Raw genomic sequence first — 23,581 nt, 5'->3', positions numbered from 1 at the left:
TACCGGGTCTTGGGGAGCAAGAGAGGATTCCCATACCACTACAGACATTAGCTCGCAGCCAGGGTCTGACTGACAGCATGTTTTCTAAATGCTCTGGAAGTCTTTGAGTCCAGCTAGTCTGAGCCAGCAGGAAAAGCTGCTTTCTCAGGTCTGATGAGAATGGCTGAGGCCAGAGATTTGAGTAGGTGTGCAAAGATCCCGTGCTAGGGGAGGCCAGCACACCCCAGGGGGCGCTAGGGACCGACCGATGGGACTGGGCAATTCTCGGTGGATGACAGCACACAAATCAGCTCACAAACTACAGAACTGTTCCTGACTTTAGTCTTTAATTTCATTTTCAGACTAATCCATTTCACAGCCGCGTGTGTACGGTGTGAGGCAGGAGTTACAGCTCGCTCTTTCTCATCAGCAGGTCCAGACTGTCCCATCGCCCTGTTCAAACTCTCCTCTGTCTCCTGCATTGTTTTGTGGTTGTTATGAGAAGGTTGTTGGAGGGTAACCCAGCCTCAGTTGCAGTCACAGAACATTACGAGTTTTTGTTATTTATTTTTATCATCATTATTATTTTATGTGCACTGTTCAAGGGTGTCAGATCCTCTGGAACTGGAGTTACAGGCAGTTGTGAGCCGCCATGTGGGTGTTAGGAATTGAACTCAGGTCCTCTGGAAGAGCAGCCAGTACTCTTAGCTGCTGAGCCATCTTTCCAGCCCTATACTTTTTCTTCATTATTATTGTGTGTGTGTGTGTGTGTGTGTGTGATGTGTGTGTGAGTGTGTGTGTGTGTGATGTGTGTGTGATATGTGTGTGAGAAGTGTGAGTATGAGTGTGTGATGTGTGAGTGTGAGTGTGTGTGATGTGTGTGTGATGTGTGAGTGTGTGTGTGATGTGTGAGTATGTGTGATGTGTGAGTGTGTGTGATGTGTGTGTGATGTGTGAGTATGTGTGATGTGTGAGTGTGTGTGATGTGTGAGTATGTGTGATGTGTGAGTGTGTGTGTGAGATGTGTGAGTGTGTGTGTGTCTGTGATGTGTGAGTGTGTGTAAGATGTGTGAGTGTGTGTGAGTGTGTAAGATGTGTGTGATGTGTGTGTGATGTGTGTGTGTGATGTGTGAGTATGTGTGATGTGTGTGTGTGTGAGTGTGTGTGAGATGTGTGAGTGTTTTGTGTGTCTGTGATGTATGAGTGTGTGTAAGATGTGTGAGTGTGTGAGTGTGTAAGATGTGTGTGTGATGTGTGTGATGTGTGAGTATGTGTGATGTGTGAGTGTGTGTGTGAGATGTGTGAGTGTGTGTGTGAGTGTGTGTGAGATGTGTGAGTGTGTGTGTCTGTGATGTGTGAGTGTGTGTGAGCGTGTGTGATATGTGTGTAAGATGTGTGTGTGAGTGTGAGTGTGTAAGATGTGTGTGTGAGTGTGTGTAAGAGGTGTGTGTGAGTGTGTGTCTGTGATGTGTGAGTGTGTGTGTGTAAGATGTGTGAGTGTGTGTCTGTGATGTGTGAGTGTGTGTGTGTGAGATGTGGAGTGTGTACGTGCCATGGTACCTGTGTGGGGGTCAGAGGATAATCTTGTTGAGTCAGTCCTCCTGTCTTTACATGGATGTGGGAACAGGAGTCAGGTGGTTTGCATGGCAAGTGCTCTCTCTACTCATTAAGCCTCTTGTGAGGAAGACATCAGGAGTGAGACCCAAGGCTTTTGTACTTTCTCACCCTCCTGCTTGGGGCCCAAGTCTAGTCCAGAAAGTTCTCTCTCTGGCTCTGGGGAAATCAACATGGAGATTGGATGGGAAGGAGGGGCCTATCTCAGACATACCTGCTGCTCCTATGCGCCATCTTGAGAGGCCTAGGATACTTGACCTATAGTAACCTTGGCAGCTGGTTACCAAGACTAGCTTGATCCAGGCCACTCACCTTTAGGAGACCAATTTCTTTGACACAGTCCTGTCTGGCTTTGGCATCCATCATCTCAAAAATCTAGAGCAAGAAGAAGCCAGAAACAGAACAGTTAAAACCACTGCCAATGGGGGGTTGGGGATTTAGCTCAGTGGTAGAGCACTTGCCTAGCAAGTGCAAGCCCCTGGGTTCAGTCCCCAGCTCCGGAAAAAAAAAAAAAAAAAAACCACTGCCAATGGGATTCAAGGAAGCCCCTGCTCACCCTGCTCCCTCCCAAGGACCCAGAGGAGTGAGAGCCCCAACTCTCGCAGCAACAGCACAAGTCAGAAACTATGTTATGCTGCCGGGTCCCATGATGCCTCCTATGTGGTGCGAGTCCCTGTATTCAGCTTACAGAGCCGGGACTGAGGCCCGCAGCCTCTCAGGCTTGCTAAGTGGCATGCTGTCAGAGCTCCTTCACCAGAAACCTAAAAGGACAGCCCAAAGGCAGCATTGCCAATGTCTCAGCACAGCAGCCATTACACAAAAGAAGTACGATGGCCCAGAATGCCCTCTAGAAAGGCAAGAGCAGACAGGATCTCAACTGCGGGAGCCTGATGCCCCAGTGCTCCAAAGAGAATCTGAGGGTCACAGGTCAATGCTGACACTACGCAGCCAGTGTCTTCTCGTCCTCTCCCATGGGTGTCTGGCTAAGCTACCCGCTCTGTCCAGGGTCTCCTGGGCCCAAGGCACTTGGTTCTCCCTGTAGGAGAACCAGAAGAATAATGGGCATAGGCAGCCAGGCTGGGGTGGAGTGGGGATTCTAGGCACATGCTATGTCTTCCTAGCCTGGCCTTGCTGTTGTATATACCTCCCCTCCATTTAGAAGGCTTGTAGAGGGCAGGTTGTCCCCTTTGAGGCAAAGCCTGAGGTGGGGAGTGTTAGTAAGTCGCTACTGTTTTCTTCATCTGAAAGATGAGACAATAATTCTAGCCCACGGGGTTATCGCCAGGCTCCCAGGTCCGAACACATCCCCGTATACAGTAGGTGCCTAATGTGTGCATACTTTTCTTTTCCTTTATGTTTTACCATGGGCTAAACTTGAGTCCCCTAAGAAGTTAGGGTCACAGTGAAGCCACTTGGCCCTGAACTCACCTGCACCTTCTTCAGAGCCACTGTCTTCCTGTCCAGCAGGCAGGTGGCTTTGTAGACCTCACTGAACTGTCCTCGGCCAATCTTCTTCTCGATTTGGAAGTCTGCCAGTGAGCAGCGAAAAGACAGGGTGTTTGGGTGCCTCTGTAGGAGACAAAGGCATTGGTGATCAGTCAGGCTGAAGTGAAAAGCTTAGGGCTAGACCGCTAGGACCCCAGCACCCCAGCAGCACCTTCTAAGCAAAGCAGAGATTTCACTCCCCACCCCCAACAACAGGCCTGACAAGTAGAGTGTGTGACAAGTGTCAGAACAATTCTAGGCTCATTCTAGGCTCATCAGCCCCTCCCACCATAGTCATTGTCCTGACACTGTCAGTCACCATTAGCTAGGACAGCCACTGCCCATCAGAAAGGGGACCCAAGCCTTAGGTGTGCAGCTTACATCTGAGCTTCCCTGGACAACCTGTCCCCGTTACAGTGACAAAGAAAAACCAGACTTTGTGGAGACTGCAGAACCGGCACTGAAAGCCAGGATGGACCAGAGGGACCTGACCAGGGATACTGCTGACAATATCTAATCTCAATCCTGGTTTCTGCCCTGCCTTTTACCATTCAGTTCCTGGATAAAAGACACACGACCTTAATTTTTTTTTTTTTTTTTTGGTTCTTTTGTTCAGAGCTGGGGACCAAACCCAGGGCTCTGTGCTTCCTAGGCAAGCGCTCTACCACTGAGCTAAATCCCCAGCCCCCTTAATATTTATAATAAGCCTTAGTGAGCACAAGAGCTGAGCAGATGTCTCTTCTCTATGACATCATGTCTATTCCCAGTCGATAATCCCACTGTATAACTTGCCATGTTTTGTCTGGGCTGTTCTTAACTCCACTTGGTCAAACTACATGGCCATCATTTTAAGATTCTTACCCATGGTGGCTTCTCCCCTCTCCACCTTCCTCTCTCTCCTCATGGTCTCCCCCAACCCCAAGCCTGAGAACCTCAAGCCAGGCCTATCTCAATTCTACCCAGCCTTAGGCTGTAGACATCTTTAATCACCAATCGGAAATAACCTGAGGGCAAGATCACATACCATCACTTGGGTCTACTTGGGACTCTTCTGTCTCTGGTGCAACCAGGCCTTGGGGACCCGTACTTAGCATCACAATACATAGCAACAGACCAAGCTTCAACACAAGGAGACTGCGGATGCCCTTCTGCCAGCCCATGCTTACACTGCCTGCTTCCCTCGGCACAGTCAATGTTGGGCTGGCTTGACTCTGAAATCTTGAGCACTGGAGGAGGATGGTTCGGAGAGATCCCTGACTACAGACTCAAGCCAGAGGAAGATGATGTCTACTGGGCAAACTCTTAAGGAATTGCCAGTACCTACCTACCCACTAAGTGAGCACCTCAGAGGCCAAGCTTCCCCCGGCACTATACATGCCTGACACAGGACAGCCGCTACCTCAGAGAGACCGGAGTGGGGCCCCACGTTTCCCCACTGCTGGGAAGTGAGGGCTGGTGGGGTGCAGCAGAGCCAGCTCCCACTCTCTGTGTCTCCTCCGAGGCTCCGGGAGGAGTGAAGCTACATGGCCAACTACAGGGGCACAGCTGAAGTCACCCCTGGAAAGAACCAAGGTGGCTCCTGCGCCCTCGGTTGGAGGTAGACCTGTAGAGGTGACAATGTGCTGCTGTGCATTAAGAACCTACTGTGTGCATTAAGAACCTACTGTGTGGTACCTCAGAGTTGCCAGGAATGCCTGACAGCCGATGGAAGGACTCTTCCTGCAGGCCTAGGCCGGTACAATAGGGACTTGAGTTCTTTGTCTGACCCCGACTATGCTGTTAGTGGTCCTGGGTGAGGCCCTCCTCTCTTGGGCCTCAGCATCTCCCTGGCACAGTGGAGGATGTAGCGGGGTGATCACCAAGGTTACTTGTTCTGGGAGGCCTTCTTCTCATTAGGATGGGCGGATGAACTGTGGGCTGAAGACCTCTGTGACAGTCTGCCCAACCAGGAGGCCACACTGCCCAGTTCAACAGTGGCTCCAAAGTCTAATGGATGTGGGCTGGTAGTAGTGGGGTGACTGAGACTGAGGTCCTAGCTCACACCTGCATATGGATGACCCGGATTCAGATTCCCTGTCATACTCCATTCATCCCAACTAGAGAAACGGTCTCCTAGAGTGAAGCTTGACAAGTACTATGGCACTGGGGGCACAGCTAGGCCACTGGGGTGGGAGGCTACTTCTGGGGCAGCCTCTGCTCAAGTGCTGGGCATCTCATACACATGAGAGTCCTGACCCTAATTTAACTCCAAGGAGAGAGGAAGGGTGTGGAGTCTTCTTACCCTCCCGGCCAGGTCTGTATGTTGCCCTGTCCCTGCAGGCCTGTTTCCCAGGTTACCCTCAGCAGGATCCAGTTTGCTAGGAATCCGAGTGACCCTGGGCCTGACTGTGGGCAGGGAGGGATGCCTCAATGGGAAGTCTCTGGCTCCTTTGGGGAGAGATGGCCCTCAGCTGTCCCTCAAAGGAGGAGCAGGCAACAAGATGACCTGGGCTATGAAAGGGCAGGCTGCTGACCCAGCAGTAATCCCACACACACTGCACAGTGGCCCCAGGAGAAGGCCTGCACTGCAGAGGGAGGGTGTGTGGATCAGGAGGAGGATGGGGAAGAGGAGGAAGAGGAATAGGAGGAAGAGGAAGAGGAAGAGGAAGCAGTCTCTGTAAACATGACCACACACAGCAGGAGCAGCCTGGTGGGCATGGTCACTGTCCCCAACTGCATCCTTCCTAGAAATGTCACTAGTTTTCTGAGGCCCAGGCAGGACATAGAGGGGGATAATGGGAGATGACTCCCTTAGGACACCCATCCTACCCCAGAAAACCCAGAGAAACACAGGCTTTCTTTTCCAAGTCAGATCAAATTAGGCCAGAAATACCTGCCCCCCCCCCCCTTTTCCCCAACCCCTTTGCTAATTTGAGTTTAAAATGTTTGAACCACGATATGCCTCGGCCATCGACAAACCCTTTTCTCCCCTATGCTCACTCCCTAAACAGGAACATAAAATTACACGTTAGAAGGATAAAAATGCATTCGCCCAATTAATTTTCTGAAATCTCATTAAAAAATTTAGCCTGACTAAGTCAGACTTCTGACCTGAATTTTAATCATCTTTACACTGGATGGGCCTCTCCTCCCTCATACTGGTGATGCATCATTAATTTTAAGGCAACTGTTTCTATGATTTTAAGAAGCACACTTCATCAGCATGACATTTCCTGTAAACGAATTTCACCTTTAAAGACATCTGACATCATGTGTATAAGGAACTTACAGGAGACTGGGTTTCTCTGAAGTGAAATGTTTTAAATATGCATCGCACAAAAGGGCTCAATTTACAAAGAGTCCATGTTGTCAGACACCTTGCAAGGCCAACCTCGCTCGGCAGAGTGGCCGATTTCAAACCCGAAGCCAACCTTCATTCTTACTGCCCCCCCCCCCCCCCCCCCGGGAGCAAGACAGCAGTTCACCTCCCTGTGAAACGGAGCACTGGCGACTTCTCCCTCTCTGAGACGGCACTGTCAGCCCGATTCATCCCTGCCGTCATCCCAGCTCAGGAGCCTACTACAGGCTTCATGGGCTGTCAGCTCATGGACACACCAAGGAACTGCTTGTAGCATAGAGACACTACAATTGGCATTAAACATCCAAACTGCAGTCCCCCCTCCACGGGATGAGTCTGGTATCCTAGCTAGGAGAGCGCTGCAGTTGAAGGCACTGCCAGCCGGAGGCTGGAAGGTGAAGACCGGAGGTCCTTCCACACCTCCATCTCCTACAGCTGCCACTTCCCTGTGGACACTGCTCCCTCCGCCCCCATTCTACCCTCCTTGAGCTTCAGGCCTCAGCTTCCAGGGATCTTTCTAAAACCCACATGGGCTCCTCCTCCTTTGCTGTGGTCTCAATTCAAGTGACCAAGCACTGATTCTCTGCTTTTGGCTCTCTCTCCCCCTCCCTCTCCCTCTCCCTCTCCCCTTCCCCTCCCCCTCTCCCTCTCCCTCTTTCTCTCTCTCTCTCTCTCTCTCTCTCTGTGTATGTGTGTGTGTGTGTGTGTGTGTGTGTGTGTGTGTGTGTGTGTGTGTGTGTGTGTTGAGCACTGGTTCTAACCTGCTTGGCCTGCCCTCAGGTCTGGAGCCTAAGAATATGCTCTCTATTCTGTCCCTGACTGCTGGACATCCACTGGACAGAACCAGCCACCCCACTCTCTGCTCTTCCTCAAGCCCTCCAGTGTCTGTTTATAAAGGGTCCTCCAGTAGGCTGTGAGTCTCAAGGGCTGCTTACTCAGAGAAAGGCCTGAAACAATCAACCATTTTCTAAATTTACAATCAGTAGCCAATATTCTTCCATTGCGTGTGTGTGTGTGTGTGTGTGTGTGTGTGTGTGTGTGTGTGTGTGTGTGTTTGTGCACATGGAGGGTGCATGTCAATCATTCTCTACATTTTGAGACAGGGTCTCTCACTGAAGTCAGGGCTCACCAAATTCAGCTGGGCTAGATAGTCAGTGAACCCCAGAGACCCATATGTCTCCCTCTTTCCTCGTTCTGGGTTACAGAAGTATGCCACTGTGTATAGCTTTTATGTGGATGCTAAAACCTGAACTGAGGTCATGCCCGCAGTACACTATTAACTGAGCCATCTTCCCAGTTCCTTGAGTTTCAGTAGCCGATACCATTTGGTCATTAAACTTTCCCCATCCACCATCACCTCTCTGGGAGGGTTTGCATACAAACTGTGGTCTGTGAAACACACCCATGGACAGCTGCCCCCCAGACCCCTGCAGAGTAAGCACATGCCTCTCTCCAAATAGAAGTGAACTCTGCTTGCCCAGAGCAGGTTTCTGAAGACACGTCAGCAGGGACTTCTCATGCAAGAAAGCCTTCCCCTTTTATACAAGCTGCATCGTTCTTCATGGCTTTCCCCTTCTTGACTCTGTACATCCATTCACTGGAATGCCAGATAAAGCTTAGCCTTTCTCAGTTTATGTGGACCTCACAGGCCAACGGTAGGATTCAGCAAACAGATTTCCATGTGCTGCTGGCTCTCTTAGTTTCTGTAAAACCACTAGCTTTGGGCCTAGAATGTTAACAAAGCCATAGGCAGGCTGTTAGGAGCTCCTGACCTTTCTGCTTTGAGAGGGTAAATATAACCGAGAGCTTTGGCTTTGAAATAATTCCTAATAACTTTTCAATAACAAAAGTAAAGTCTACAGCAGGGTGTGTTGGGTCACACCTTCAACCCCAGCACTCAGGAGGCAGAGACAGGTGAAGCTCTGTGAGTCTGATGCATCTAATTATGCCTAACTATGTCATTGTCCACTCTGGGACAACCAGGGCCAGAAAAACCAAAAAGTAAACAAATGAACAAATGGATGAATGAAGGGTCTACACATGGCATTTCCTTGACATCCATGGCGTTTCGTGCTGTGATGGATGTTTAAAGTACATCATGCCATTTAGACTTTACAGATGTCTCAGGATGGTGGTGCTAGTATTATCCCCACTCTACAGATGAGAAAACTAAGGCTGAGACACTCTTGTTCCCATCCTCAGATCAGGTGCAGCCTCTTTCCTTGTTCTAAGGAAGGCTTTTCCGGGTCACATGTCCCCTGCCATAAAGACACGTGACTCCACTCCACCCCACTCGTTCCAGGATGCTGACATGGACAGACTTGTGCCTCCCTCCCCAGATGGAGTCAAGACAGAGGCACTGAGAGGACTGACGGTGTGCCTGACCGGCCTCTAGCTCCACTCCAGCCTGGAGCTGGCATAGCATAGCACACCTAGCCACACACCCCAAGTTTTCAAGCCTGGCCAGGTGCACAGGTGGGACTAGGGCATCCGTGCCTGACAGCCACTGCCCAGAGCAACCGACACTGAGTGATTGCATCTAATTACCCTTAACTATGTCATCACCCACTCCAACATGTGCGACAAGCTGCCGAGGACACTGTCACCGCTGCCTCCTCGCCTTGCCTTGCCTCGCCTCGCCTCGCATGAGAAATAATTACGGGCCTCTCTCCTCTGCCAAATGAGCCTGTAATTAACCCTAATTGCTCGAAATGCAACTGGCTAATTCTGGGAGATTAATCAAGGGGGATTCGATTGTTAGTGAAAGACTTAATGTGACAAATGGCTACATTACCTAAGCAGGCCCTGCTGCCCCAGCCATCAGCATCATGTCCTGGCCCAGCTCCGGAGCTGTACCCCTCCAGATTCTACCTGGAAATGGACAACCGCATCCAGCGCAAATGGCGTAGCTGTCCTAGGACTGTCTACATACTTGCACACACTGTCCAGGGGCTCAGGCGCCATGTTTGTGTGGGTCTGCAGTAGGACTCTCTCCTGGGCTGACGTAGCCCTACGCCATACACCACAACACAGCAAGACTGCAAGCAAATACAAATTCAAAATCCACCTGGCTCCCTGAGCAGCTGTCTGTGCAGCTTAAAATTTGCACATTGGGCAGACCCTTAGTCCTCCACCCAGAACTAGGGTGTCAGAAGCTGTGCCAGTCTCCCACGGAGCAGGAATATGGCTGTCTTCAATCTCCCTCTGATTTTGGCCTTATGGCCTTGGGGAAAAGCTGACCTTGCCCACAGGGTCCTAAGGAATATGGAGCAGGCACCAAGCTGACCACCCTCCAGGCCACGGTCTGCCCTCTCAGTTGTTTTGCTGGGGGCTCTGGAGCCATGGGGGTTCTTTCTGTTAGGTATTTTAATGTTTCTATCCCAGGAGGCTATGTGTTCCCTAAGAGCTGATCTGGGCCTGCCTCATATAGCCACACCCTAGGGGGTCCACTGCACATAAGGCTGTATTCTGAAGTACAGATGTATTTTGCCGACTGAGTGGTATAGAGCAGGCCTCTGTGCATGGAGCAGGAGATATCCTCCATTTGGTAGGCACAGAAGACCCTGCAGGAGTGAACATACCAAGGCCAGGGCCATGTGGGGGCGGGTACACAGGTGTGGGGGATGCATGTGGGTTCGGGGAGCACACACAGGTGTGGGTCAAGGGTAGTATCCTCAGAGAGCAGTATCTGGCCTTGTGGCTTGGAGGGAGACTGGGAAGGGCACTCTAGGTCAGAGAACAGTGTGCAAAGGCCCTGAGTGTGTCTGGCACTCAAAGTCACCTTTAGAGCAGAACCAAAGGCAGCTGGGCCCTCTTAGGCATCAAAAGCCAGGGTGAGCTGGGCACAGGGAGACCATCTCTAGATCACATGATGGAAGAGAGGCAAACACAATCCAGTCCAAACCAGAGGTCGACAGTGGCCCAGGATACACGAGAACTTTCTGTCTATCCCAGAGTCCCTCTTCACCTCGCACGGAGCTGCAGACACTTAGTTGCTCCTCATTGGAAACCAAACATCTTTGAATTAAGTACAGGGCCACATCCCAGGCTTGGAAGCATCCAAGGAGACGTCCTTATGCACGTGCTATGCAGCTCCTGTGGAACGAAGAATCCTCAGTGTTCTGGGACACAAGAGAATGGGCTTACCTGTGGGTCCGGAGGGTGTGCAGGCCCCAGCACGTGGCAGAGGTGGTTTGGGCTCCCTCCATGAGGCATGTGGCTGGGCTGTCCTGCCATCTTGCATGCCAGACTCACGAGGTTACAGGCTGCAACAGAAAACAGGAACCTGGTCATTTTCTCCTCCTGGTCACAGTCCCATTTCACAGATGGGAGAGCAGAGGAACAGATGTGACTCTGCTCAAGGCCACCTAGATCACAAGTGACCAGTCTAGGCCGTAACACTCCAGAGTAACGTTCTCTCCATAGTGCTGTGCTGCTTCAGTTGCTAGAACTGTCTACTGGAAGCGGGATACGGAGGTTCTCTGCAGGGAAAAGGAGGACCGCCCATTCCAGGCCCACATCACTTACTCCCTCTTTGCTGTGATAGAACACCAGGACCAAAAGCAACTTTTGGAAAACAGTTTATTTTGGCTTATGGCTTCACACGGTTAAGAGACCACGACGACAGGGACAACATGACCACCAGAACACGAAGCTGAGAAGCTAACATCCTTCACCGCAAGCATGAAACAGAGAGCATGAGCTGGAAGTAGGGTGAGGTTGTAGATCTGAGGGCCTCCCCTCGGCAAAGTACTTCCTGTTGCAAGGTACACCACCCGGACCTCCCCAACAGCAGCACCAACCTGAGCCTATGTGGGACACTTCTCATTCAAACCACACAGAACCTCACTACCAGACATGGTTCTACATCCTTTCACTAGGGAGCTGGTCTGTTCTGCTGTCCCCAACTCTCCATGTAAGCCCATGTGGGCAGCCTGAGTGGCCAGGAGAACAAAGTCAGACTCTGGTAGTACATAGCAGACACAGTGACGCTGGAGGGCGCAGGTTCTTGTGAACCTCCAGGCAGGGTTCTGGACAGGTTAGCTCTTGTGTCCAGGAGTGACCCGGTAATGCCCACGCTGTGGGGGCTGGGCAGAGGGCAATCAAGTGTCTTCTACTCCAGCTTCTAGCTTCCCCATCACACTGGCCTCTTTGTGGCAAAGAACAAGGCTGGCGTGTGTGGGAGCTTTCTGGCTGGGGGAACGATTCTCTTGTGTGGGAAAGCCTGTATGTGCCCCGTAGAATGTCTTTAATACCTTCCACAGGCCAGCCTTGGGCTTAGGATCCCAAGAGGCATCAGCGTAGCTCAGGTAAGGGAAACCCAGAAGCTTCTACAGACCCACACTTTGGGTTCCATCCTAGTCTGGACTCCAGGGGGTCCTGACCCTGGCTCCTTAGCAGCTGTATGATAGGCCCTGGAGAGCCAGGAGTCCCCGTGAATCACAAACGACCTTCCTGTCATCTAGAGGGAATAAGCACACAAACTGGTCAGTCAAGTCTCACATTCGTGTAATCCCCACGGCAAGGCCCTAGCCTGCCTGAGCTAGCTCATTGTCTGTCACTATACCAAAATGCCCGAGTCTGGACAACTTTATAAAGAAACGTTTTATTGAGCTCACAGTTTTGAATAGTCAAGGGCCTGATCGTCTCTAACAAGAATCTCTGGGTAGCTAACATTACACTGGCAGAGACTCCTGGGAAAAGGAAAGATCCCACGGCAGGTCAGGAATCCAGACAGTCAAACACTCAGGGGTCAGACTTGAGCTTCCATAAACAATCCAATCTCGGGGGCTGGGGATTTAGCTCAGTGGTAAAGCTCTTACCTAGGAAGCGCAAGGCCCTGGGTTCGGTCCCCCGCTCCGAAAAAAAAAAAAAACAAAACAATACAATCTCGTAAGAAATAATCCTTCCTGGAGGCAGTGCCCCTGTGACCTAATAACCTCCTTAAGCTTTGCCATTTAAAGGTCCCAACATCTCTCACCAGTAGTGAGACAGGAATCAACACCATTGCTATTGTCAGAACAGATAGCCTGCAGATCTGGTCAGACTGTAAGCCACTTCCTGATCCCTCTAAGTCAGTTACCAGTCACCTCAACCAGATGCCAGGTGTGTTTATAACTTCCGGGTACATCAAGGGCACCTAGCCCACTACAGCAGGTTCCCTGGCCTCCAGCAACATTCTTCCCGCATCCCTGGGCAGTCCTGTAACTTCACTGTCTTTGAGTGGGTGCACATAAATATGTGTGTGGTTTTGTGCATGTGCGTGCGTGAGTGAGTGTGTGTGTGTGTGTGTGTGTGTGTGTGCAAGTAGAGATTAGAAGTCAACAGTGGTGTTCTCATCAACAACTCCCCTTCTTTATATTTGGCTGCTAGGGATTGAACTCAGGCCCTCATGTTTATGCAGCAAGGACTTTACCAACTACACCATCTCCCCAACCCCTCGCTGCTTCTTTGGGACATTGATCTACCCCACAGCACATAAAGTCAAAAACAGAATGTGAGGCTGCAGGGCCTCTGCTGAGACCAGCACAGGTCCTGTGGATTTGTACTGTCTGTGACATCATCCACATTGGATGTGGCCTTCCCTCAGGTGTGGAGACACAAGAACAGTCTCTGTCTGAGGATGCAGAGCATCATGGGTAGGTCTCTCCCTCCCCGAGTTGTCCTGTGCAGGCCGTATAGGCGATGCACATGGGCCCAGATGCTCTCAGAATCTTCCAACCCTCGGCAGCACCTCTCCCGCCCCCCAGGGTGACGTGGTGGAGGAGCTGGGTACGAAAAGCCCCAGGATAAACAGATAGCACGGAGAAGCTTCCTCAGGCGCTGTTGTTACTCTGGGGGGAAAGCCTGTGACAACAAACTGGGCATAAGAGTGAGCCCGATGTAAAATGCGCATGAATTGAAGGGGAAGCCAGAGGCTCCCGCAGGCTTAGCAGCTGATGCGGCCAACACCCTCCGCATCCCTCAGGGTGACATGTTCACCGTCCTCTGCCCTTAGGGGGACCTCTGGGAAAAGCTGGAGAACCATTTTCAGGAGAAGGCTCCATCTTTATCTTAGAAGGCTCCAGAACGGGCCCACAGGCTGCCCTGTCCTGGCCATTCAAGTTATCTGTTCTGCCTACCTGCGTCTGGACCCTGTCTCTGAGTTCCCCTTCCCTCATCCTGCCTCCCCCCCCCCCCCCCCCCCCAGTGTTTGAGGCTGGAGGACGGGTGGGGCGTGGTCTGCATGTGAATCTGCATTCTTTCACAAACTAGCTGCGACCCTGGGCAAATCTCACCCTGGCAGCTGCTGAGGAAGGCCACGCCCCTCCTGGATCAGGCCTCCAAACATCTATGTGGACCTTACTTCGAGGGCTCAAGCCACCTCTGAAATAACAGATATCGATGACGATTGTTGCATGGACCCTTAGTACACCCTTCATCCTGTAAACTTGAGCACAGCTCCATGAGCTACAGGTTGCAATCAGGCTACTGAACAAATGAGGAAACCGAGGCACGAGGAGGTTGAAAGGCTTGCCCTGGTCACATGGATATGCAGAGGGGTTAGGACTTAGACCTAAGGTGGCGTCCTTTCCAGAGGCGACCACACTGTCATCTTTCTCAGTGGCACTCTGTAGAACGAGCTCTGTCTCCACTCGAGAACCACGATGTAGGGCCAGTGCACAAGTTTGGGGGTTGTGGAGCAGCCTAAGGCCAGTGCTCACAAGAGGTCTGTTGTCCAACAGAGGCCACCGGGCAGAACCTGCGTAGCACTATGCTCCGGATCATACCCAGCTACTGTCCACACCTATCTCTTCTAGCAAAGCCCTCCCCACATCCCCCGGCATTCAATCAGTGACACGCAGACTCATGCAGAGCCCAGTAACACCAACCACACAGTGTTCCCCAGGGTGGAGAGGAAGACAGCCTAGCTTGGCACGCGCCAAGAGAGACCCTCCTGATGGAAGGAGTCCAGCAGGCACTGGGGGGTGGGGGTAGGGGTCCTTCTTAATGGGCCAGGTCTTTCCCACTCGTCCTCAAGGCTTTTGGGAAACTCATAATCGGTAGGGGAGCTGAGGATCAAAACCACATGCCCAGCAAGGTACAGATGAGAACTTGGGTTCAGACTTCAGCAGCCCTTCTTCCAGGGACAAAGAGAGCTGTGTTCTGTAATACCCAACCTCCTCACACTGCACACTCCTACAAAAATAAAACAAAAAACCTCTGCTTCTTCCAGAGTCAGACGCAGGTAAGGGCATTTGGAGGGAGACAGGCAGTGCAGCGACAGACCAGAGGTACATGCTTTAAGCAATATGGGGAGTCTCCTGGCCCACTCACCCTGGGGATTCCAGGATCCTCCAGCCCCTGCCAAGTTGCAGAACAATGAGTCAGTGGCTGCCAAGCCTAAGCCAGGGGTCAAAAATCTGTGGAATGTGACCCAGAGCCACAGGCCTCGTGAACCATCTCAGACTGCCTTTCCTCTGAAGTGAGCAAATGCTGTGCTCTGCGGTGCTGTGCCCTGCACACACCATGTGACCTCTCACCTAGGCTCCTGGCTTTGGTGTGGAGAGCGACAAAGAGCTGTCACATGTCTACCGGGCAGCCTGGAACAACCTAGGGTTCAAGAGGGACATGCTAGAGAGCTAGGACACAGAGTTAAAATGTTACCCCATTTTCCTACAACTAGCGTCTGTTTCCTCACGTGGCAAATAGGTGCCCAGCAGATGGACCTCTGAGAGAATCTTGGTGGATCACACATTCCGTGGAAAGTGCTGGAAACTCTGGCCACTGTAACCGTTACTTATGCTGACCCTCACCGAGTAATGGAGGGTAACTGCCTGCATAAATGGCAGGTTCAGTCAGGGGCAGATAGATACTTGCCCAGCCCAAAGTCACACTGCACATGTCTTCCTTCATGTGAACTGCGGCCATTCTGCCTGGCCTTGGACGAAGTCCTCTCTCATGTGGCAGGAACCCTCGGGAAACAGAGGAGGCTGCAGGCTGTACTAGGTTGGCCTTTCTGCCAGGACTGCCACCTGAGACTTGCCTCCCAAATTCTGGGAACTCCATCTCGGGGTAAGTTCTTCCTTTATCTGCCGCTGAACATCAACCCTCACAAGGCTGGTGGGTCCTAGACACTGTCTCTGTGAGAGATGACAGTGCCCAGAGCAGATGTGTCCAACTAGATCTAATGACAGAAACCTAGTTTGCCCACTATTCAAAGTGCAGCCTAGAGCTGGAGGCCCAAGGCCCGGCAAGGAGACATAGCAGGTCCCAGCTCCTGGCCACTTATGGGGTCAAGCTGGTACAGCTTCTGCATTAGCCAACATCCACGGGTCTTTACCATCGCCTGCCCCCACTGTGCAGATGAGGGAACTGAGGCTCTGAAAGACCCAGCTGGTGAGAGGCAGACTGGAGTGCATGGTATATGGACCAGTTATTGGGGAACTTAACAGTAACGTGGTGGGTATTACGTATACTCCATGTGACTGCTAGAATCCACAGGCAGAGGAGGAAGTGAAAGTCAGACTGGTTGAGGGGCAGTCCAAAGTTACACAGGAGCCAACAGGAACAACAGACACTTGAAACCAAGTCTTCCTCTGTCCATCCACACAGCCTTGGAAGAGCACACAAATGCACGTGAGGAGAGGCTGACGGAATGAATTCAACCCTGGGGATGCGGCGTGCACTCTCCCGGGCCAGTGGCCCTTCCCCACTAGTCTCGGGTTAAGCAGATGTTACTGGGTTTTCACTTGTCAGGAAACAGAGCTCGGGCCAGAATTCTGAGGGCTGGCTAGGCTAGAAAAGACACAGCTGGTATCTGGTTCCCATACTGGTCCTGTGTCCCTCTTACCCCTTCCCCACCACACCCCTGCAGACCAAACACACTCCTCAGACTCTGTTACTCCATGGTGGGTGGACATCTGGCTTCTCTGAGTGCATGTCACAACGAGGTCCTTCCTACATGGACCTCCTTCTCAGTCAACGGGGGCCACCCCAAAGTGGGCCTGAGAGACATGGAGCCAGTTCCCTGGAGCACAGGGCTCCCTCCACTTCTTCTCCTCTTCCCTCCCTTCCCCTTACCTATTCCCTCCTTGCACCCTATCCATTGCACCTCTATCTTTATCTTCCTCATGCCAGCCTAGGATCCCTCTGGAGTACTCTGCACCCAGCCACAGCCACAGGGACACTGCTCAAAACAGCTTAAGGCCCATCCTTCCCGAGTCCCCAACTCAGACACACCCAGGCTCCTCCCCAAGCTTCACCTTCCCTTACTTACTGTCCTGAGTGGTCTTGTTGATTCTGCCTCCCAAGTCTCCCTCCCTCAAACCCCCTCCTAGACATAACCCTTCCCAGATCCTTCAGTCCCCAACACCCCTGGCCCTACCCCTGGAGGGCTTTCCTTCCTGATTTTTGTGTGTGTGCTGGTGTGGAGTCTGTGTACACATGTGCAGAGACCAGAGGAGGCCTTCAGGTGACTTGTAGCCAGCAAGTGCCAGCCATCCTCCTGTCTCCTACTTGTGCTGTGGTTATAGGCATGGCCTTCCAGGTGCAGCTTAGTATCTGGATCTGAACTCACGCTTACACAGCAGTGTTCTTACCCACTGAGCATATTTAACAGTCTGCAAGGTTTCCCAGGCAAAAGCCACAGGTCAGAGTGAGAGGTGCCCAAGCCACGCCCAGTGGGCACCAGCCTGCTTACTCTAATCCCACCCTCCCAGATCCCCACACCATAGCTACACTACAGAGCCTCCCTGCCCTTCGACAGCACCCAGTCCTTCCAGACTTCTCTATGTACCAGCCTTTGCCCAAAAGAACCACCCATGACCTCTTATTCACAAGGTCACACTCGATACCAGGTCAGGTCTCTGGCCTCCCTCGGCTCAGGCATTGGTGGGATCTTGGGAAAATGTCATCCTCTCTCTGAGTTCTAAGTTCTGTAGAGAGAAGGGATATCCACACCTTTCCAGAGTGGCCAGGTGCTCTCTGAGGGTGTAGTAAGCCACTGAGTAGCAGTGAGGACAACTTTTCCTGTCCCGATATGACAAGGTCCACATGGACTTTTCCCTAAAACCAGCACTTGGGGACACGGACTGCTTCCTTTGTCATCGCATCTGCTTCTGAAGCTGCCATCACACAGGCTTAAAAGCACAAACGCAGAGATGCATAATCTGTTATCTGCTCAGAATGCTGGTAGCAGTGTGGGTAACAGCCTGGTGACTACAGGACCACATCAGATCCTCCCCCGGACCATTATCCTGAGCTTGTCAGTCCATAGAACCCACCTTTATTGAAGACTTCACATGTACTTACAAAGAGTTTCCATGCAGTCATGTCTTAAGCTTTATTGTGCACACAGGATTAGTTTAATTTATCACCAAGAAAATTTTCACCAAACTGTGCCATTCTTGCATACGCCTAAAATAAACTACTTGGGTCAGACCCTCAAAGTTTGAGCCAACACTGGCTACTGAGCCAGGCTGAACCAAACTACCTTCTTGCCTCCCATGACTGTTACTCTGCTGACCATGGTAATCACAGAGACCCAACCACGACCACCACCACCAGGCCTTGCCCAGGTCTGGCACAAAGGGGACCTAGTGAGAGCTGACTAGATAAATTCTCACTGGCGGGGGAAGAGAATCCCCAAAGCCTTGTAATATCTATGGCTGAAGATCAGACAGAAGTTATCATTAAAAACAAACCTTATTCCACGCAGACATAAGTTCCCAGGACTTGTAAAAATCAACACTAGTTCCTGGTCACATTTCAGTCACCTTCTTGGGTAAAAAGGGGGCTGTAATGGTCTCACACTTTTCCTAGAGGAAGAATCCTATGGGAGAGGCCCTGGTTTAAATTACTCAAGATAAAGCTGAGATCTGCTAAGTGTGTCCTCTGCACGAGCGTGCACAAGTGTGCACACACACACACACACACACACGTGTAGATGTCTGCAACCCCAATTTAATAGATGAGGAAACTGAGGCACAGGGAAGTTAGATGACCTATCAAGTTGGTAAACAGTAGGACCTGTGTGGCCCCAGCCCTGATTCTCTTCGAAAGCCTGATGTGATCTTTGGAAATCACTAGGAGTCAGAAGCTAGGATCTCATACCCCAGGGTTTCTAAGAAACCCACCACCTCAGTGACTCGGGCTGCACCTCCACCTCAGAAATGAATTTTCCTCCAGACATTGGCAGGCTCTTCTATGTCTGAAGTAAATGGTCTCCTGGCAAAATTCATTCCTATCCCAATACCCAACTGCACAGCCTCCTCCAGGCAGCACTTTTAGATTCCCTCCTCTGCCTGCAGTGCTAGCCCCTTGGCTCTGGCCCTTTGTCAAGTTTCCCTTCCCTTAAAGGTAGAGACCAAGCCACTCACCTCCAGGGCTCAGTGGGCACAGAGGACTAGGCTACCGGTGGCTTCAAGAAAAGAGACTGGCCAGAGCCACAGACCCACAGAGCCACAGGGCCACAGAGGCATATTTCAGGGCAGAGATTCTGGAAGAGTAAAAATCCATCTGTCCCCATGTCTTCTCAGACACTATTATTCTTACAACCAACAGCAGAAGGTGAGGAAAACCAGCAGAGTAGTCCAAAGGGGCTCCAGATTCAAGGTCTGTCCCAAGCTTGCCCCTAGGCCCAGCAGAGTGTTAGCCCTCCCCTAGGGGCCACCTGACCACCCCTAGCTTTAGACCCCCCCCCAGGGACACGTGCTCCACCTGTCCCCATCACTACCCCAGGAGTTCTAGCAAAGCTTCACAGGATCCTGGCTGGCAGCACCTGCCATGCCCCACAGCAGTGGCAAAGGTCTCTCAGGCTAGTGGCAGTGCTGCCCTTTGTGGTGACTCCTGCTGGCAGGCAGTTGAGGAAACAGTTGATGGCAGAGGTGCGGCTAGGTCTGGTAACTCTCTGAGTTCAGGACCTGGAGTTCTCTGGGGTCCAGCTCCTGTCACTAGCTGGACAAGCCCCCAGGAGTACAAGTAGCAGGAAAGGGGACAGAGTTCCCTGTGGCAGGAGATTGGCTGGGTTGGTACCTCCTGAAGTGAGCAGCCCCAGGGCAAGTCTACTTAGCTGAGGGTTGAGGACTGGCCCGAAGCCTCCAGGGATCCAAATGGTCTCTCTGTGCCAATGCGGGTGAGAGACACTGGCCCCTTCTGCCTGTGCTGGGGACTTCCCCTTCCCAAGACTTTTGTCCCTAGACACCACCAAAAGGAAACTCCCCCACCTCACACTGCTCCAAAAATAGCTGGGACTGCCACCTCCATGGTGAATGGAACTTGTCACTTGCTTACCAGGGAGTGCAAGCTAGTGACAGTGGCCACCAGATGCAGTGCAGGAAGCTTAAAATACGCTCTGGGATGGCCTGGTCAGCTCCTCATTTTATCCACCAAGAAATTGAGGCTGAGGTCAGCTGGGACTATAAACACAACAGGGCTAATATCAGCCTGGAGATATCATCCCTCCTGCCCCCAAATCGACAGCATGCCCTCTACAACTCCACCACAGGGATTCCCCTCTAGGCGGACACTCCCATCCCCCACCTGGCACTTGGACAATGGATGCCAGGAGGGAAACGGAGATCCTTCCCTTACCCCTGTGTTCCACCTCACCATGCACAACAGTCCTTGTTGACCTTTTCAAAGCTTAGCCCTTCCTAGACTTAGTGGGGAAAAGGCTCACTGAGCAAGTGTGAGGACTTCAGTCCAGAGCCCTAGAACCCAAGTCAGTCGGGTAGTGTGTCTACGCCAGCACGCCTTCCGTGAGATGGTAAGTCAGGGCAGCGGGTCCCTGGCAGCTTGCAGCCCACAAACAGGAGACTCAGATAAGGAAAGCTCGGCCCTTCCTATTATTCATATGCTGGACGAGACCTATCTGCTGGCCATGAAAGAGGGTTTGTCAAACACCAACGCTGGCCTTGGGCCCTGGCTTTGTCACATCCCCCACTATGTGCCCAGGTCTTCTCATCGGTTAAGTGGGGAAAAGGACAGCATCTACTCTCCCAGAATGCCATGACATTACAGGGGTCAGAAGTGCTCGGCTCTGAGCCCGGTTCCCAACAGGCACCCAAACAGTGGGGTCATTGTTTTGTTCTGATTCCGTCCTTACTCTCACACTGTGCTTCGCTCTTTAAAGCGAGGCCCTAGGCCCAAGAGCTGCGGTCTTAAGAGTGTTCCCAGGCTTCCTTTCTGCTCCCCTCTTCGCCAAGCCCTTCCAGCTGCCTCTTCTACACAGAGACTATGCTGACAAATGGGAAACCCGGGATGCCATAGACAAAAAGGCCCTGTTCTTACTGGGGCCACAGGCCAGAAAAGCATCTAGCAGCACCTCACGAAGAGGCAAGGGTGGTCGCACACACAGTGGTACCCCTCGATCCCCCCGAGACTCAATAGCTGGACAGGTGGGCAGGGCTGGACGGAGTGGGGGTGTTCCCAGTCGAGGACACAGAACATTCAAAGGCACAGTGATAGGCTGGGTTCAAGTTGTGGCCCTTCCACAGGCCACCAGGTCCTCTGTGTTTTTCCAGGGCATGAGGATGGCATCTACTGCCCCCGGGCCTGCTCCAGGCTTCCCTCCACAGACCACACCTGCCTTCTCCAGAACAAGAGCCACTTCTACTGCACCCCATCTGCAGCAGCACTGCTGTGAGGACTGACACTGGCATATGGCAGCTGAAGCTCCAGAGGCCGTGCTGTGCCAGACTCTGGCACCAGGGCTCGGCCACCTGCCAATACACCTTCCCCGCCGGCCCCAACTGTTGGGCATATGCCTACTGCCGGCTCCTTTGGTGACAGTTGCTGGGCCCGGGCCAGCCATCATAGGGGCTGGACTCCAAGGCCAGGTCCGGGGGTGTATGATCCTCTCAAGGAGGAAGTGCTCAAAGACCTGTGTCTTCTATGACCCTATTAGTCTGGTTCATAGCGAAGGTTCCAGGCAAGCTGGGCGAGGGCCTACTGTGAGTGACAGGGAGCTCCCTTCACAATCTCCAACGACACTGTCTCCTTAGTCCAATCCTGTGCACCCACACGGCCACCTAATGACAACCTCTGCAGCTGCTTCCTACGCCTCTCCCGGTGAGACGCTTGCAAGACCTGAGTTAGACCTGGATCACGTAGCCATTTTTTTTCCCAAAGGGTAAGTTTTTGTCTCATATGTGTGAGGGTGCGGCATGTGTGTTTGGGTGCGTGCTCACACACGTGTGTGGAGGCCAGAGTTTGTAGCCACTATCTGTCTCTACTCTCCTCTTCATTGGCTGTCACAGGGCTCCTCTGTCAGGTGTGGTATCAATTTAGGTGCTGGTGATCTGGGGGTTGTTTCCCGTGCTTACCTTTTATCCAATGGGCTATCTTTCTAGGCCCTAATAGGTGGCCACTTTTAACTCCACCTGAGGGACTCCTCTGGGTTGTGGCGTGCAAGGCATGGTGGCCCAGGATATACAACCTGAGTACTCACAGGACTGCTTGGTCACAGGAAACTCCAAGACTGTCTCTGGACCTCAGATTCCCCACCTACAACATGGGTCTGGGGGGTGATCCTTTTTGTGTGATGGAGGGTTTGTGGCTCACTAGGATACCCTGAAACTGAGCTGGATATATGTCTCATATCCAACCACATGCTCACTTCTAGGAGGAACGCAGCTCTTCTGGGCCTAGTAGAGTGAAGAAGAACTGTTCTCTCACCAGAGAACACTTTTTGTATGCTACTCCCAGACTCATGGCCATGTCGGGGCTCCCATACACAGCCACAGTGGCAGTATTGCATGGAAAGTACACTACACCCAGAGTTCCCCTAACTACCAGCTGCTGGGCCAGACCAGTTGAGGACACTGGCAGTGACTATGCTCACAAAGTTACCCTGCAAGGCAGTCCTGTGCACCTACAGATGGGAAACAGCTGGAGGCACAGTGTGGCTGAGAGCTCAGACCTGCAACTACCCCTGTGTGAGCCACATCCCTGCCTTCTGAGAAGAAGCAAATGGGGACAGCCAGACCAAAGTGCTTCACTATGTTGTTTGGAGGGATCAAGGAGGCGTCTTTATTCAGGGCTCCGGAGTCTGAGAGCACTGGGTTCAAATCCCATGCTGTCTCTGTCCAGCTACCTGAATGTGGGCCAGTGCCCCATCTGTGTCTATAATTCTCTCTTCTAAAAACAGGGGCCTTTCAGGACCCAACCTGTGAGATTGTCGAAAGACTGTGAGAACTTGCTGGTAAACACCGGCTGCAGACTGTCAGGGCCCATGTTCACACAGGAGCTCCTGTATGGTTACTGCAACACGGTGAGGATGAATTTCAGAGCCAAACAGTGCTTACTCAAGAACAGATGTCTGCAACACAAATTCTGCAACAATTCTTCACTGTAAAGCCATTCCTCACTCTCCTGGGAACCCCAGGCCTAGGACACTCGGGGTCTCTGGTGGACCTCCTACCCTGGCTCCCTCCTCATGCTCCTGAAACTGAAACACATTCAGGATGGCTGGCGACAGCATTTCACAAGTTACCAGAATGAACCTAGGCTGCCCCTCCCCCACTGCCTCAGTAACATAAATCTTGGCTGGGACTGGCGAGAGACCCTATATATTTACATGACGATCGTGCCTCATGATCACAGGGCTCGTGGTTCTGTCAGACAGCTTGTGGCAAGGATGACTGTGGTCCTAGGAGAGTCACTATTTTCCGACGACTTTTATTGTCCATTATATCCTGCATTTACAGGGCTCTGGCAGGAATACGGCACACGGAGGGGCTGGTGGGCCTGCAGATCCTAGCTGCAGGCCCGTCCTCTGGGTTCATCCACCTGCCAGGTCTTTGTGTGAGACACAGACTACTGCACCTGGGTGAGGGGGATGTCTAAGGGCATCTAGACACAAATATTCCTTGAAGTCCAGGTATATTCCTGGCTCTAGGGCCTTGGGGCATGGTGGGAGTAGGGTGGGTGGGGGTGTTGGGTTGCAAGGGCAGGGCATGGAGGTACGATGAGCTGTATACTACTTGGCTTGAGGTGCTTCTTGGTAGGTTCTCAGGGATTTGATAAGACAGTTGAACTTAACCATGGGAAGAAATTAGCAAATAGTATGAATGTCCAGAGACCTCCCAGATTGCTTTGTTAAACATTCTCTGTGGATGAAAGGGGAACAGAACACCAGGAACATAGGAGAAGACATGGGGGCTGAGGAATCCTTGCTGCACAGCG

At 52.0% G+C, this 23,581-nt stretch overlaps 1 protein-coding gene across 5 annotated transcripts in view; it reads right to left on the bottom strand.

The window, feature by feature from the left end:
• The window catches only part of Nek6 (NIMA-related kinase 6), a 72,022-nt gene that overhangs the window by 23,492 nt on the left and 24,949 nt on the right, over window positions 1–23,581 (bottom strand). For all 5 annotated transcript variants that reach the window (XM_087652896.1, NM_182953.2, XM_087652898.1 and 2 more), the window contains 3 exon segments: window positions 10,562–10,680; window positions 3,022–3,162; window positions 1,906–1,968 (listed from right to left, as the gene is read on the bottom strand). In XM_087652896.1, coding sequence (XP_087509022.1) covers window positions 1,906–1,968; window positions 3,022–3,162; window positions 10,562–10,651 — 294 coding nt within the window. In that variant the 5' untranslated portion in view covers window positions 10,652–10,680.

The sequence above is a fragment of the Rattus norvegicus genome, chromosome 3 (genome assembly GCF_021556685.1).
Source record: "Rattus norvegicus strain SHRSP/BbbUtx chromosome 3, alternate assembly SHRSP_T2T, whole genome shotgun sequence".
In the NCBI taxonomy this organism is placed as follows: Eukaryota; Metazoa; Chordata; class Mammalia; order Rodentia; family Muridae; genus Rattus; species Rattus norvegicus.
The sequence above is the reverse complement of the archived record's forward strand: the minus strand, read 5'-3'. Positions and strand labels throughout refer to the sequence as shown.